Source organism: Periplaneta americana, chromosome 4 (assembly GCF_040183065.1).
Source record: "Periplaneta americana isolate PAMFEO1 chromosome 4, P.americana_PAMFEO1_priV1, whole genome shotgun sequence".
NCBI classification, from domain to species: domain Eukaryota; kingdom Metazoa; phylum Arthropoda; class Insecta; order Blattodea; family Blattidae; genus Periplaneta; species Periplaneta americana.
The window spans coordinates 201,272,915-201,290,445 of record NC_091120.1 but is presented as its reverse complement, the minus strand read 5'-3'; the positions used below and the strand labels follow the sequence as shown (position 1 = coordinate 201,290,445).

At 36.1% G+C, this 17,531-nt stretch overlaps 1 protein-coding gene across 2 annotated transcripts in view; it reads left to right on the top strand.

Annotated features, from left to right (window-relative positions):
* The window catches only part of LOC138698603 (tubulin beta-4B chain-like), a 152,039-nt gene that overhangs the window by 118,345 nt on the left and 16,163 nt on the right, over nucleotides 1–17,531 (top strand). For both annotated transcript variants that reach the window (XM_069824644.1, XM_069824643.1), the window contains exons 3-4: nucleotides 7,474–7,599; nucleotides 9,475–9,704. In XM_069824644.1, the coding sequence (XP_069680745.1) occupies nucleotides 7,474–7,599; nucleotides 9,475–9,704 (356 nt within the window). The remainder of the gene's footprint in view (nucleotides 1–7,473; nucleotides 7,600–9,474; nucleotides 9,705–17,531) is intronic.

Sequence of the window (17,531 nt, the reverse complement as noted above, 5' to 3'; positions counted from 1 at the left end):
ATCCATACAAAGATAGCCTAAGCAGTCTGTTTCTATAAATGTGTCACTCATTGAAATATTAATTGTAAGGTAAACTTTACGGGGAAACAAATCCGATCTTCAATTGTTAGTCTATTATGTTTATGATTGAAATCTATACTAATAATAAATCTGTAGCCGAAATTTTTCAGGTAATTTTCGATTTTCCAAAAATAATTGGTCCTAACATATATAATTAACCACCCTGAAACCGAAAATCGCTTTTTTGAAATTTTTGTTTGTATGTTTGTCTATCTGTCTGTCTGGATGTTTGTTACCTTTTCACGTGGTAATGGCTGAACCGATTTATATGAAAATTTGAATATAAATTAAGTTCGTTGTAACTTAAGATTTAGGCTATATGACATTCAAAATACGTTATTTAAAAGGGGGGTTATAATGGGGCCTGAATTAAATAAATCGAAATATCTCGCTTATTATTGATTTTTGTGAAATATGTTACATAACAAAAGTTTCTTTAAAAATGATTTCCGATAAGTTTTATTCCTTGCAAAAGTTTGATAGGACTGATATTTAATGAGATAAATGAGTTTTAAAATTAAAATACAATGCCATCTATGGCGGTGTAATGAAATGAAAACAAATGACTACGTCTATAAGGGGCCTTGGACAATAACAATCGAAAGCTATGAAACATAGCATACAGAGAATGTTTCTGTGTTTGTATGAAGTAATATCGAAAGCTAAATTATTGTATAATTGTATAATTAATTATTATTTCACCATTGGAAAGTGTAGTTTCTCTAGATGGACATAATGCTATAATGTTATTACAGTAACTTTCGAGTGCTCTCTGGACCAAAATGATAGCATTTTAATTATTTAAATACAATTTAAATTAAGTAACATAATAAACGATTTATCCTTCTATCGAACACGAATGTTCCCTGGATTAAACGTCCTGTTTTATTTATGTAATTACTTTATATTTATTTCTAACAGGTGCAGCGGAGCGCACGGGTACGGCTAGTTATGAATAAAATTGTTTAATTTGCATGTCGTATGGAAATTTATAAATCTTCTGGAAAGAAGTGATGTATTGGAAGCTTCAGAAGCTCAGAGATTTAGGAATCTTTAGCAAGAAAGATTTTAAATATGTACAATTAGTAAATATGACATTGAAAATTGTATTTAAAACAATGAAATGTGTTTTAAAGTAACAAGTTATTTTTGTGTAATTTCAGTGTTATTGCAAATTATGAGAAATACTTGTAAACACTATTACAATGCAAGAATAATTGTGATTACAGCCTACGTGTGAATCTGAATTTCTACTCGAACGTCGAGGTCTAGAGTTAAGACAAAGAAGACTCTTGTCCAATGCAGTTGTTGAATAATATATCACTAGTCCTCATTCCAGTCTGTAGACATGAAGACAGTGTATTGATTGCTATCAATTTATCCCTCTACACGCTCGCACCGAAGTCCAGCTTGCTAATATATAATATATCAGGCTGTAGCGGCCTGGGGAAGTTTGTGGGTCGAGACATGAACTAGTAACAGTGGGAATTAATGCAGTTGTCACGTGCCCTTCAAATATCGTGGGAGACGTAAGTTCTACAGAAATTATTGACTGGGTCAAGTTACAACACCACTCGCTCGTGCCCACTGACATCCTGACGTATGTGGGGCATTCAGAAAGTAAGTTCCGGTTGTAATTATCGAGGCTTCAATAAATCCTCAATGAAAATGTCTAATGTGAACAAAAATTACTTACAAAATTACTTTTGTACATCTATCCATTAGTCACCCTTCAGGAGAGGGCACGGACTGGGACTGTCCTCGCACGCAGGCCGCTCGGATGGGCCATTGTACTGGAATGGTGTGCAGGTCCTAAGGCCTCCGCGCTACAAATCCCCTCCGTGCTGCCTCCGAACTCTCCTACAGCCTACATGATCCCTGAGCTTTCCACGTAGGCTTCACCGCGGTCCCTCAACTCCGGTCCCACGAGTTATCGAGCCCACTGTGCACAGTGCTACCACCAACAACGAATGACCACATATCCAATGTCTGCAGCCAACTCTACATCGAAGCAAGCCCAAAACTTAGGAAAGAAAAGGAAATGATGATGATGATGATGATGATGATGATGATGATGATGATGATGATGATGATGATGATGAAAGAGGGAAAGTGTAACTGTGATGGAAAATGAATCCGAGGTCCAACGCCGAAAGTTACCCAGTAGTTTTGCTTCAGTTGGTTGAGGGAAAACCTAGAAAAAAACCTGGTAACTTTCCCCAACCAGAATTTGGAATCGGGCCCGCTCGTTTCACGGTCAGATGTGCTAACCGTTACTCCACAGCGGTGGACTACTTCCGTACATGGGCATCATTCACGTTAAGACATTTGTCCAAACTTGTAACGTGATGGTTAATACCGTCTCGATAAAAAAAGAATCTGGCTCTAGCGATAACAGATGTTTTAACTAGTCTCTGCTTTGGATATTTTTCCTCTTAGCGCTTCTACAGGGACTCAAAAATTGGAAATCACTCGAAACGAGATCCAGAAAAGAAGTGGAGCAGCAGACAAGATGCTGAATAATTTCCTTGTTATTGTCTGTTATGCTTGTTGACTATTGGCAAGGCGCTCATCGTCAAGAAACGAATAGTGTTCAGGATGTCAACTAAATATTGATTTTGTATTTTAAGGTTTTCTCAGATTATTTTGGACAACCTTTATTATGGGTAACATTCAAAGAGCTGTATCTCCACATCCATTGGACAAATGTTTATATTGTGTCGGTGTCGGTTAGAGTTCCCGAGTAGCTCAATGCTAGAGCGTTGGTACATTAAACCAAAGGTCCCGGGTTCGATACCCGGCTCCGGAACAATTTTTCCCACGAAATTATTCAAATCAACTTTACAGGGAGTTATACCTGAAATCTTGATTTGCATAATACACGTCACTGTTCGTGAACAGAAAACCACAATTTAAGTCACACGGAGTTAGTGTGCACTCGAAGTTGGTTGCTTGACGGTTGTCAGCCCACTTTGAGGTCTGTGGATATAGAGGGAAAAATTGTGTCGGTGTCGGTTAGAGTTCCTGAGTAGCTCAATGGTAGAGCGTTGGTACGTTAAACCAAAGGTCCCGGGTTCGACACCCGGCTCCGGAACAATTTTTCCCTCGAAATTATTCAAATGTTTATATTATTTTTTTTTACTCAGAATAGTTCATACTACCATCTCTAAATTATATTTACTGTTCTCCTGAATCATCGTGTATAAATAAATTGAAGTAGACAGTTTCATCCCTACAGCCCTACGAATCAAAGCATTATTATAGTAATATGCGTTACAAGAGCGGTATGTTGAAGTTTTCATGTTCGAGAATTGAAAGAAAACATACCGCTCGTGTATCGTACATTATTTTGTGCGAAGATCGTTTATTACATACCTGAAAGAGGAATTTCTAATTAGTCGCAATGAAATCTCCATCTTGGTTTCTGTTCAATGACGGCAAATTTGCAAAACAAAAATATATTCTATCTTCAACATTGTTGCTTTAAAATGTTTTCTGTGTTTACTATACTCCAGCAGGCCGTGACATACGACTGTCTTTTTTTTTCCCCCCAGTCTATGATGATTCTGGAATCTTGTTGATTTTTTCACGGCTTCCTTAATGTTACTTGCATCACGAATGCAGTAACTTTATTGGAGTTGTAGAGTTTACTTAATTTTTGCAAATATTTAAAAACAATAATTAACAGTGTAATTTAGGTGAAATTGCAGTGGTAAGTTTCCAATTTATAATTATTACTATATTGAACGTCTCTAAAAATAATATGTTAAAAGCCTAAAGCAGTAAAATCAGTATGTCACTTAAGCGGTAAGAAGAGGGAAATTGTTATGTGTGTTAGGTTGGGAATACTGAATGTGGAATTTTAGACTTTCCGCGGATTGGTTTTGTGCGGAAAGCAAGCAAATACGCACGATCTCGCACAAAATTGTTTCTACTTCTTGTTGAAAATATTCCAAATCGCAAATACCGCATTTCACACAGACCATACAGGAAGGAACACAGAGAGAGATTCGTTTGTTCAAAGATTGGCATCACGTACAAACACAGGCGTGAGTCAACCACTGAAGCATGGAGTAATATATTTTAACATTTTTTTTGTCACATTTTCTATGCCGATTTCCTTAAGTTGAACCGTACTATAAAACATTACAATATGCTTAAAAGCTATTTTATGTAAATTTGTGCAGAATTAATTACGATTTCTACTTGAACAGCAATATATATATATATATATATATATATATATATATATATATATATATATATATATATATATATATGAAGTCATATGTCTTAAATTTTAGTTTATAAACAATGTCTTTTGTGTGTAATCGAGAAAACGAAAATTATTTTTTTTATTTTTGTATATATAAATATCTAATTGTTGGTATATCTTTTGTATACATTGTTGTTATTATTATTATTATTATTATTATTATTATTATTATTATTATTACTAGCCGTACCCGTGCGCTCCGCTGCACCCGTTAGAAATAAATATGAAGTAATTACATAATTAAAATATGACGTTTGATCCAGGAAACATTCGTGTTTGATAGAAGGATAAATAGTTGTATTTAAATAATTAAAATGCGATCTTTTTGGTCCAGAGACCACTCGCTTGGTGCAATGACAATTCCTTTAACATATTTCCTATTTGTTATTACATGCAACCATAGTTTAATGAAGATTGACATATCATTTAGTTTTAATGTGTAAACTTTATATTACTTGCTATATGTTTCCATTGAATTATGGTAATAACTTAATTTTAACCCTTGTTTTCTACGTCTTCAGTAAATGGCGCTTGGCCCACTATGATTCTGAACCCTTCAAATAACTTAAATAGTGATACAGGATAATATAGCGGTATGTAATTATATTTCTTTCTTTCGAAAATGTAAGAATTCACGACCTCCTATGTACCATTGCCATGGAATGAATAAATGTGTTTTTTTTCCTACTCCAAAATTTTATATTTTGCACATAGGAGTTATTGCAGGAACAACAACGCTATAATCTGAGGCGGCAGTGTAAATATATTGTATTGTTATTTTAAAAGTCTTGTATATCCTTAAATATCAATCCTATCAAAATTTTGCATAGAATAAAACTTATCGGAAATCATTTTTAAAGAAACTTTTGTTATGTAACATTGTTCACAAAAATCAATAATAAGCGATATATTTCGATTTATTTAATTCAGACCTCCCTATAACCCCCCCCCCCTTTTAAATAATGTATTTTGAATGCCATATAGCCTAAAATCTAAGTTACATCGAACTTAATTTATATTTCAATTTTCATCCAAATCCGTTCAGCCATTATCGCGTGAAAAGGTAACAAACATCCAGACAGACAGACATACAAACAAAAATTTCAAAAAAGCGATTTTCGGTTTCAGAATGCTTAATTATACATGTTAACACCAATTATTTTTGGAAAAGCGAAAATTACCAGAAAAATTTCGGCTACAGATTTATTATTAGTATAGATTATTATACTAGCAAAAACAGTTCGGATTATATACAATTCTGCAGTGCAATTGAAAGACGCGATTGTCCATTGTCACCTGACCTTTGTGTCTATTGTTACGCAATAGCTTGGAGCTAATATTAGAGGTTTACGTAAGAAAGGAAGTTGCTGTATTATTCACAACTAATTTGTAGCTAGCCTCTGGACTTGATTTATATTTCAAGATTACAACCAAAAATTCATAGACGCAATCTGGACGGGTTTCCGTCGCTGCTCAGAGGTAGTTATTGCGGCGATGATGGCATCAGATTTAATGTCGCGCAGAATGGCTTTCGCAGCAGTTGCAGAAATCTGACAACGAATAAAAAATGAACGTGACTACGCAATGAATCCTAAATCTCAACAGCAGGAAGCCTCGGTGTTAGCCAAATATGTATAAAGAAGTAGGAAATCCGCCATATTTGGCAGGACAGGATGCCAGATTTATCACTCGACACACAATATTCATTTATTCGTGGTGCATGTATTTACGTTGCAAATGATTTCCATTTCAACTGACTCAGCTCGGTTTGGCGTTGTGATGCACCGAATGAACACTGTTGCCAGATTGCTTCCATATTTAGAGACTACCTGGATATTTTCCACATTTCATATAGCCTATCTCAAGCCACACGATGGATAACTACCGAAGCTTTTTATTTTATTGCTAATGGAAATTATTTTACAGTACTTACAAAAACCGGTGCCATTTAAAGAACATGTAATTTCTCACTACATTTTTACAGACACTAATAAAGCAGCTATTTAACATAATCTTGCACAAAATAAATTTTCAACAGTAATTTCACTAGAGGCTTTGATTTATCTAGAGACAATCAAAACTCGAGTGGGATTTAATTGACTGTTACTGTACATGATTATAAGAAAGTACCTATATAAAGATTAAAAGAAATAAAGACTCTAATACGATAAAATATTAATTGACTTACTAAATTCTGTTTCACTAATGTTAGTTTGAACGGAGCCGTCATTTTCAGTTGACTGTCTATGCGGTAAACAAATGACGATCGCAAAGCATATTTTATAGTACCTACGGAATTTACAGTTTGAAATGTTGGTAAACAAAGAAACAAATTGTAGGGAGGTGATAAAAACAGAAGAAAGTATATAAAGATTAGAAGAAATAAAGTACTATAATACCGTAAATAATTTGCAGTTTGAAATGTGGCAAACAAAGAAACAAATGCTAGAGAAGTGATAAAAACAAACAAATGCTAGGGAGGTGATAAAAATAAGCAAATGCTAGGGAAGTGATAAAATTGTGCGATAAGCAACCATGATTGGTTGAAAGACGTCCTTTCGTACCGTTTTATTGGTCAAAAGTAGTATGACGTAGTAAAAGTGTAATAGTCGCAATAATTGCCTAATAAATCAATAATTGAATAAGAGTGTAACCAACAAATCTATAATACACGTTTCCGGAGGAAAGAAAATAACTCCAGAGACATATTTCTATAGGCTTATATTTACTAGCAGAACTATTTGATTAATCAAGAATACATTAGCATTCGGCTGTAGACATAGTGTTGTTACAGTAACCATTTTAATTTCTGCCATTTTATTTCGCCATGGATTCCGGAACGAATGTCCATACTCAGTGCGGGAAAATGACCTGTTTCATGACAAAATGAAACTCTGCTCCTTCAAGGAATGAAATAGCTCTTTATATTAAGAAAGTTTTTATAGTAGGCCTAAGCAGTCTTTCTCCCTTTTAACACAAAATACATCATTTCAATTGTCACCGTATTCTACGTAATATAAAAAGTAATAAAAATGGTTACTTTCATTTAAACTGAAACGCAGTTGTATATTATGACATAAAACGGGAGGACGAATAGTCCAAGCTGTGATTTACAACGTATTTTCTTTTTATTTCAGGCGGCAAATATGTGCCACGTGCGATACTTGTGGACCTCGAACCAGGGACCATGGACTCAGTTCGATCGGGCCCGTTCGGACAACTGTTCAGACCTGACAACTATGTGTTCGGACAAAGTGGAGCAGGTGAGTTGTACAATCATACATACATACATACATATATATATATATATATATATATATATATATATATATATATACATACATACAGTCCACACCTGTGAAGTTACGGTTAGCGCGTCTGGCCGCGAAACCAGGTGGCCCGGGTTCGATTCCCAGTCGGGACAAGTTACCTGGTTGAGGTTTTCTCCGGGGTTTTCCCTCAACCCAATACGAGCAAATGCTGGGTAACTTTCAGTGGTGGACCCCGGACACATTTCACCGGCATTATCACCTTCATCTCATTCAGACGGTAAATAATCTGAGACGTTGATAAAGCGTCGTAAAATAACGCACTACTACCCACATACATACATACATACATACATACATACATACATACATACATACATACTCGTATTTTGCCAATTTTGGCTACATATGTATTTATTTTAGTAGGTTATTTTATGACGCTTTATCAACAGCTTAGGTTATTTAGCGTCTGAATGAGATGAAGGTGATAATGCCGGTAAAATGAGTCCGGGGTCCAGCACCCAAAAGTTACCCAGCATTTGCTCATATTGGGTTGAGGGAAAACCCCGGAAAAAACCTCAACCAGGCAACTTACTCCGACCGGGAATCGAACCCGGGCATATTCATGTACAGTCTTAGAAAAAAATTTTGTAGCACAGATACGGTACGCTCGATTCAGCGTTAATGGCCCCTGTCCTTGGTTGTTTGGCTAGTGAGCGAGCTGTGAGTTGCGTCATAAGAAAGAAATTTAATCACAAATGTGCATAGACGGGGAAGAGGGAAGAGGAAGAATGAAAATAATATCTTTGCTCGAAGCAGAGAGACACTGATGTCATGAAAATACAAGTCATCAAGACATTGTTTACTCAACAGACGTAGTGGTTAGTAACGGGACGTGTGGAAGAATATTGTGTTTTAAGACGGAGTGTACCGCGACATGATAAGAAGGAAGTGTTAGGTGTTATGACTTCGCGGCCTGACCTGTGTGACCCAGCCCGCCAGCAGTGATGAGTAACTCGCTCTTAGTCTGTCTACTTACTTTTTGCAGGGGTCAAAATCCCTGAATCAACCTGTACTTTATAAGTCCCAGAAAGTAGGCATTGCGCATGATCAGACATACAACGAAACAAAACTAATTTTAATACCTCAACTAGTCGTTCTCTTGTGAACCAGGTCGCTCGTCCTCTGATCATGCGCACTGCCTCCTTTCTGGGACTTAACAGTATCTGTGCAACAAAACCTTTTCTAAGACTGTACTGTAGTATAGATGAGGAGGCAAGACCTGGCATGTGAGCTGTGCGTAAGGGGTGAGAATAAGTTATCAGAAAGAGAGTTTGTGTCATGATGGTTAATATTATACGAATCTACCGACACGGAAGTTATCTCAGAAAAGGCCCATTCACAATGAAAATTAAACATAACCGTAACATAAACACAGAAGCAAACTCCAAACTTTCATGCTTATGCTTACGTGATTTGCAAACAGAACACAATCGTGGAGCGCTGAAGTATACGACAGAATATGAGGAAATGGCGTCGTTGTTATGTTTCCATGGTTACCAAGTATGTTTGCTGTTATGTTCCCATCGTGAATGATGGTATGACTTCTCGATTTTACTGTAACGTTAAGTTAACGCTTACGTTATGTTTAATTTTCATTGTGAATGAGCATTAAGAGTTATCTTTCCCCTGCATACCCATTGGTGATATAGCCACGGTACAGGTCTTGCCTTCTCTTCTGTACATATTCTCAGCTTCATGTACAAAATCCGGGCTGTAGTGATGGAGGTTTGTTCCTACACTTGGTATAACATGAAACTAGAGTGTTAAGATACGGGGCGGTTGTTGACGTGCCTTATCTGACGACAGGCAACAACTGGGCGAAGGGGCACTACACGGAGGGGGCGGAGCTGGTGGACGCCGTGCTGGACGTGCTGCGCAAGGAGGCGGAGGGCTGCGACTGCCTGCAAGGCTTCCAGCTGGCGCACTCGCTGGGGGGCGGCACCGGCTCCGGCATGGGCACGCTGCTCATCTCCAAGATCCGCGAGGAGTACCCCGACAGGATCATGAACACCTTCAGCGTCGTGCCTTCCCCCAAGGTCAGCACGCAATTGAATTCCATTTACCTTGAATAATTTCGAGGGAAAAATTGTTCCGGGGCCGGGTATCGAACCCGGGACCTTTGATTAAACGTACCAACGCTCTACCAACTGAGCTACCCGGGAACTCTACCAGACACCGATCCAATTTTTCCCTCTGAATCCACAGACCTCAAAGTGGGCTGACAACCGTCAAGCAACCAACATCGAGTGCACGCTAAACGTACGGTCACACGTCGCTACTTTTGCTGCGCAACTTTTGTACTGCAGCTGCAAAAGTTGCGTGTCGTGTTCACACGTAAGCCAAAAGTAGCGCGCTGCATGCTACTTTTCGTGCTGCGCAACCCGAGCGCTGCAAAAGTTGCAACTGGAGGTTGCGAGTCTGTTCACACACAAGGCGCTACTTTTGCAGCCGCAGTCATGCTGCAGGTTTCCATCTCCGTGTTGACTTCTCAATACACATTTTGTGGTTATGTTCGCATTATTAAGAAACTCATGCGAAAGCTTACTTATCTATTATTTGCTTTTCTGTCCTAACTAGTATTCAGAAATTGGCATTATTTTTACTATAACGCTTTTAAAAACGCCTATATACTTAAATGATAACCAACAGCATATTCACGTAATCAATGTTGGCAACCCTCCTGTTTGAAACTACGCTACAGAAAATTTAAAAAATGAATTATATCGTCTGCAAATATGCTCAGACTGTGTTGTGTATTTAATAATTGTTATAAATAATTTATTTTCATCACATCTAACATTAAAATACATCCAAACAATAAAAGTATCATTGGCACATTTGGGTGACAACACTGGTTGTAACCGCAGCAAAAGTTTCAACAAAACCGATATCAAAAATGCTGCGGCTGCAACCCTGAGAACCCTGTTCACACGTCGCTACTTCTAAGCTGCGCGCAGCATGGAAAAGTAGCGAGCTGCAGGTTCGGCAGCGCTACTTTTCGGGTTGCACCGTTGTTCACACGTCGCAGTACGAGAGTTGCGCAGTTTTTTGTACTGCAGCGCTGCAAAAGTAGCGACGTGTGACCGTACCTTTACTCTGTGTGACTTCAATTGTGCTTGCTTGACGGTTGTCAGCCCACTTTTAGGTCTGTGGATTCAGAGGGAAAAATTGGATCGGTGTCGGGTAGAGTTCCCGGGTAGCTCAGTTGGTAGAACGTTAGTACGTTTAACCAAAGGTTCCGGGTTCGATACCCGGCCCCGGAACAATTTTTCCCTCGTAATTATTCAAATCAACTTTACAGGGAGTTATACCTGGAAGTTTGATTTCCATTTACCTTTATAGTTCTAGGCTACTTCGCAAGGGTCGCTATTGCAGTTGCTATATCGAAGGAGGCCTTGGCGGAATAATATGCATAATATTAATCTACCGTGTTCATTTCAAACTTTCCCCCCTTGAATAATTTTAGAGTGCAGAGGACAAGATTTTGAGGAAAAACATCTCGATTTAGTTTTCGAGGGCGAAGTTCGAAACCACTGCTAATTGAATTTTCTGTTACATCTTTTACTTCACACCTCTATTTTTGAATTTCAAATTTCACCTCCCCTTCCCGCTTCAGACACACCATTTTAAATTATTATTATTATTATTATTATTATTATTATTATTATTATTATTATTATTATTATTATTATTATTATTATTTCCATCCGTTTCTGAGATGCAGCCAGAAACATATCGTTTAATCATATTTAGTGAATAACACTAACACGATTACAGGGGTTAAAAATGAATACAAGCCATATCAACTAAAGTTGAATTTATTATAATACGTATCTGGCTGTATCTTAGAAGCGTTTCTATGCCCAAGGTTGAGGGTTCGATCCCTGGCCAGGTCGATGGCATTTAAGTGTGCTTAAATGCGACAGGCTCATGTCAGTAGATTTACTGGCATGTAAAAGAACTCCTGCGGGACAAAATTCCGGGACATCCGGCGACGCTGATATAACCTCTGCAGTTGCGAGTGTCGTTAAATAAAACATAACATTTAGCATTCTTACAAACTTAGTGACCGAATTATTATTATTTTTTTTGTTTTTTTTTTTATTTTTTTATTTATTTATTTTATTTATTTATTTATTTATTTATTTTTTGGGTTGACGGGTAGGGTTTATGATCCCCTTTAAAATGTTTCTGAAGTTAGGGGATGCAATTTGAAATTCAAAATTGTGGATGGGGTTAAGGTGTAGAAAAAAAATTCAATCAGTGGTGGCTTTGAACTTTCCCCTCGAAAACTAAACGACGTGTTTTCCCTCAAAATCGCGTCCCCTGCACATCTAAAATAATTGAAGTTGAGTTTAGAATGAACACACGGTATCTGAATGTAGACCAATGTATACAGACAAGAAACCAGTGGCGGCTCCAGAATATTTCTCTGTGTTTTAAAAGTACAAGTAAATTTTGTCCAAAATGTTACTTTGCATTTTAAATATTTGTGTTAAGTTGAGAGGGAATGTAAGGTGGCTGACGCAATACAGCCTGGCACCATAAGTCACCGGAAATAATGAGGAGGGATTATTTCCCTCCATACTGTTCTAAAGCTATCAGCTTAAAATGTCTCTAAAGTAGCGACGTTTTTATTTCCAGCGTAGACGCCCCACCTACTGCATTCCTTAGTTTTGGCGCGACAACTGCTTCACGCGTCTGGACGTTGTCGTATTCTATCAATCTCGCCGGCCGACAAAAAAAATTGTCTACCTAGTACATCTTTACTGTAGAGCACTGTAAAGTCTCGTGGGGTTTGTGTTGCGTTATCAGTATTATAATAAAATTCATAGTGTTCTGCCCAAGGGCACGTTTTTTGCTCTAAACCATACATGGGCATCGTGCCTCACTTGAGAATTTGTGCCTCACTAACCTTCACAGAGCTTATCGCTCTGAGTGACATCTTCACAGTCCCCGTTCCTCCCTCACGCAGCTCCTAGGCGTGGGCAGGTTCTATATCAGTTTCATAAGCAATATCAGTGGTGGCATAATGGCATTATCAAAGCAGTGTGTACGCGTTAGAAAACGATTATTTCATGAGAAATGGGAGGAAGAGTTTTTTGCTGCTTAGAAGGGGAGAACATACGATGTATGTTATGCTCGAAAACCCTATTAGGCATTAATAATTTAATATACAACGACATTACTCCTTATGTCATAAAGAACATGCTGAATTAGAAGGTAAGACAAGTTAAATATTATTTTTTGTACTATTCCGAAGAAAATTTATGATCTTAACATTTGCATAGTATACTAAATACGACATTATACCTTAAACACGCTGAATTAAAAGGTACGAGGAATTAAATGTTGTTTGTACGTATTATTTCCAAAAGAAATTTTAAAAAATATATCAAATGTCCGTAGAAAATGAAATATGATTTTCTGAAATTATTTTAGGTCGAGAACGTGCAAATTTATTAAGTAATCTTGAGAAACGCCAGAATATTCAAGAAAATAAACGTAGACAACGTGATGGAATATTATTGGCTAGTTAAGCAATTTCTTGCCTGTGATTTAAATCAATTCAGTGATGGAGAAACAGTAAAGAGGTTTATGATTAAAGCTGCCGAATTAATTTTCCAAATTGAATAAAAGTTTTCGAGTCTCTCACGTTAACCAAGCGCTTTCCTAATAATTCGCCACTGACCGCCTTAGCGATTACGATAAGGTGACGCAGGTCACAGCAGTTTATATTTCCCATCCTACTCTGCAGTCTCCTCTCCTAGTAAACAAACTATTTCAAATCGAGTGCCTCGCGTAACCGAAAATTGTGCCCATGTATGCTCTAAACCCAGCAATCTTCCCTCTTTTCTGCTTCGTCTTGGCCACCGCATACAATCCATATATCTTAATAAAAATGCGCTTAAAAATTACTAAATTAATTTAGTCATTCATAATGTATCAGTAAACGAAATTAATTACATATTTCAGTTTGTGCTCTTCCAGATTCTATGCAAATTTTCAAATATTTATGACGACATATTATGAACCACCTCTACTGCGATATTGCTACCTTCAAACATATTCGTGTTGCAAAGATAAGGTCATTAATATCCTATAAGGCATTTCGCATAAATTATTTAAACTTTCTCACGATCCTATACAGTTCGATTACAAGAATATTTTATGTAAAAATATTACAGTCGCTGGCGTCTGTCTGTCTACATTAGTCAGAGGCCAGAGCAAGTTGCATTTATGAGTTTTAGATGTACACTGGTGTTCATTAAAAAATACAGTAAATATTATATCGTTTTTCGAGGACTCAAGGAAACATGGCGGGCTCAAAATTAATTAACTCAAAAAATTACCCGAAATGTGAGTGGCTAATATTCCGACTTCCTATTAATTATTATTTTTCTTTGTTTTTTTAATATTTCACTTCATATTACTTAAAAAATATTATATTTTTTATTATTATCGCAACATCAATATATTAAAAATTATACAAATGAAAGTTGAGAAATCATCTATAAAAAAATGACGATAAGAAGTGAAACGTTACTTTCAACTTTTCATTTAACAAATTACCATCACATGAACGAAATAAATAAGATTGAATAATATATAATAAAAATTGAAATAATTAAGTACTTAACTCGGAATTGAATGGAAAATACATATAGCTCAACAATATCGAAATGTTCAATATTGGTATATCTTTTATTTACCAAAGTCCCCGTTGAAACGATACAAATTTACAGGGATATTTTCACGTATTGCACATTCATGTTAACAAATGTTCAAATTAGGTAAACATTTTATACAATTAAATATAAAACACATACTAAATACACTTAATTTATTCTCGCATAATTAAATTAACAAAGATATTTTAAAATGTTAAATGTCAAAAATACACAAACGAAAACGTAGAAAGGTTCGAAAATTATCTTAAAACCTTTTAATAGATACTACAGATTGTACATTGTTTACGATTTGCAGTTCATTTAATGGCTGTAGTTCAGTTTATTTGAATGTCCCTTGTAAAGGACAGTTAACATCAAGAAATTCATGCAAAGGAAGGGGAGATCTTCTCTCTGATTAAACAATTTCGAGGTTAAAACTGACAAGACACGGTTCTCCTCCTCTGCCTTTTTGTAACGCTGGCTTTCATTGGCTCTGTAGAATTTAAGCGACTGTTTGTATTGTTGCATCACTGAGTTCGTCCAATGCATGTGCTTGGTTGTTCAGGTGTTGGAAACAAATTTGTAGACATTAAATCAATCTCTCTTTATTTCTTTCGTCTTTCTGAAACACGTCTTGGGCTAGGTTTTAGAAATGGTTGGGAGTCCCTTATGCAGTTTTTACGCCAAATACTTTTATTGCCACTTAAAAAACAAAACGCATCTAGTGCTACAGAATTCAACAACGTTAACACCTTCCCAGCGCACGACATTTTCTAAAGTAAAAAAAAATTGACAAGGGATTTAAGGAAACCTCAATGATTGTATGAGAAGTCTATACGGGAATTAATGCAATAAAATACAATATGTACTTTTTAACACTGTAGTATATTTTATTTGATATTCAGGTTATCCTACACAACTCACATACCCATATTCCCATGAGTAGACTGAAGCTTGAAAAGCCTCAATGCGTATTAAATAAAGAATAGAGCGAGACGGAATGCGTGGAAAATCACGACTTACACTTCCATTTTCAGGGTGCCATGAGTGACGTCAGAGTAAACCGTTCATGTCAAAACATTACAATGTTTCTCTCTCGTAGTTCGAACATGAATATTTCACGTGAAAAGTTAATGGCATGAAAGTTCATTTTTACAGAGAAAAATTTCAGCAATTAACAATTTTAATGTGAACACTAATTTTGTTAAGATAATACAACAATTCTTCCTACAACTTTAAATATTAATAAACAACAGTTCTCATACAATCGTTTCTGTATAAATAAGTTTTTCAATAATTTCAAGGGAAAAATTGTTCCGGGGCCGGGTATCGATCCCGAGACCTCTGGTTGAACGTACCAGCGCTCTACCAACTGAGCCACCCGGGAAAAGTTGAGACGATGTCGGGTGGAGTTCCCGGGTAGCTCAGTTGTTAGAGCGCTGGTACGTTCAACCAGAAGTCCCGGGATTGATACCCGGCCCCGGAACAATTTTTCCCTTGAAATTATTCAAATCTGCTTTACAGGGAGCTTTACCTGAAAGACTAGATTTGCAAAATAAGTTTTTCTTTGTTACGTCAGCATGAAAATTCTCATGGCTGCATTTAAACAAAATTTTTTAGAAAATATATATTTTTGATTTCAGATCTATACGAGTATATTATATTTTACATGATCTGAAAAATTCTGATATCTCCATTTCGGTTCGTCTCCAAAATCACTCACCCTGCGTATAAGTAAGTGTGCATAGTAGTTCATTGCAAGAACAACTTAACGACCTCCCGACCAATTCTGAAGTCGCCGTGTTTTCTTTTGTGTGCTGAATGTGGAAGCAGCATTGTGTGGCTGTAAACAATCTTTTTTTGTTTTTACGCACTGAATTAGACTGAAATGTGTTATGTAAATTGTGATTGCAAAGCCCATTCTTTTGTACGTTTTAGTATAAACCTGATGCTCTTTAAAGATCCAATTCTTTGTGTTTACAACCAATGTAAATATCTTCGCTTTTATAGCCTTGCATTTAAAACGAAGAGAGTATTAAATAGCTGAGCAGATGGACAGTCAGACGAATGAGAAAGAGAACTTAATTTTGGTATAAGGGCTGTTAAAAGAAATTGATTTCCTTGAAAATATTGAAGTTCGGATTTTGCAGCGTCAAAATATTTCTTTATATACTTCGTATCGTGAGGAAAAAAAATGTTCACCTCAGATGTTTTCTTCAATTAATTTAGTCCAAAAGTGTGCGATAAAATGGAATAACAATTTCTCTTGATAACTGAAGTGAGATAATCAGTGTTTTTAAAATACGATGATAATCGTGTGACCTTTGAACATAGTACTAAACTTCGAGCAGTTAAAAAAAAGATACGTTATGTAAATATAATCCATCACGCACTTTCCGATGGGTAATATAATATCACATTTAATGCCATAACATAATATGTTTAAGAAATTAAATTAAATTAATCTTATATAGGGATTTAACATGAGAAAAATTTTTGTAAATACTATCTTCCGGGTATGTTTTACACGAAAATTTTATAAGCAGAAATGTTGAGGGACTAAAAATACATCGAAAAGCACTAACAACTATTTTATTTTCTTAACTTCAAACAAATTAATTAAATAAAATCTTAAACCACAATTCACATTTGTTTCTTCTACAGTCAATTGTTTTTTTTTTTTTGGTTCTATTTAACATTGAGCTTCAAACTACTAAATGGGGTCGCGGTGAAAATAACACAGTAGTACTTAAATTCAGCAACATTAATGAAAATGAAATTAATAATAATGAATGGCATAAAATTAATTAATACAATATTAAACAGAAATAATATCCTACAAAACTAAAACATTAAATAATGTTTTAGAGGAAGTGTTACAAATATGGAATACCGTTTTATTTTTTCGTTTTGGGACCTACGATTGCTGGTAAAATCCATGTTCTGGGAATAATAAGTTAATTAAGTAGTAAAATATCGCTGCAATCGAAAAGTATTGGGAATAAATTTGAATAAGGAACAAAAAAAGTTTCCTTTCCAGGCAGGATTCGAACCACGAAAGTCTTAGTTACCAGTCTATCGTGCTCTGGAGTGAACAAGGCTCTGAAATCAGCTACAAGGGTCGGCCGGGTTTTTTTTTTTTTGCCACTACTGTATACCAAAACACTGCCTAATCACAAATAATGTTTATTT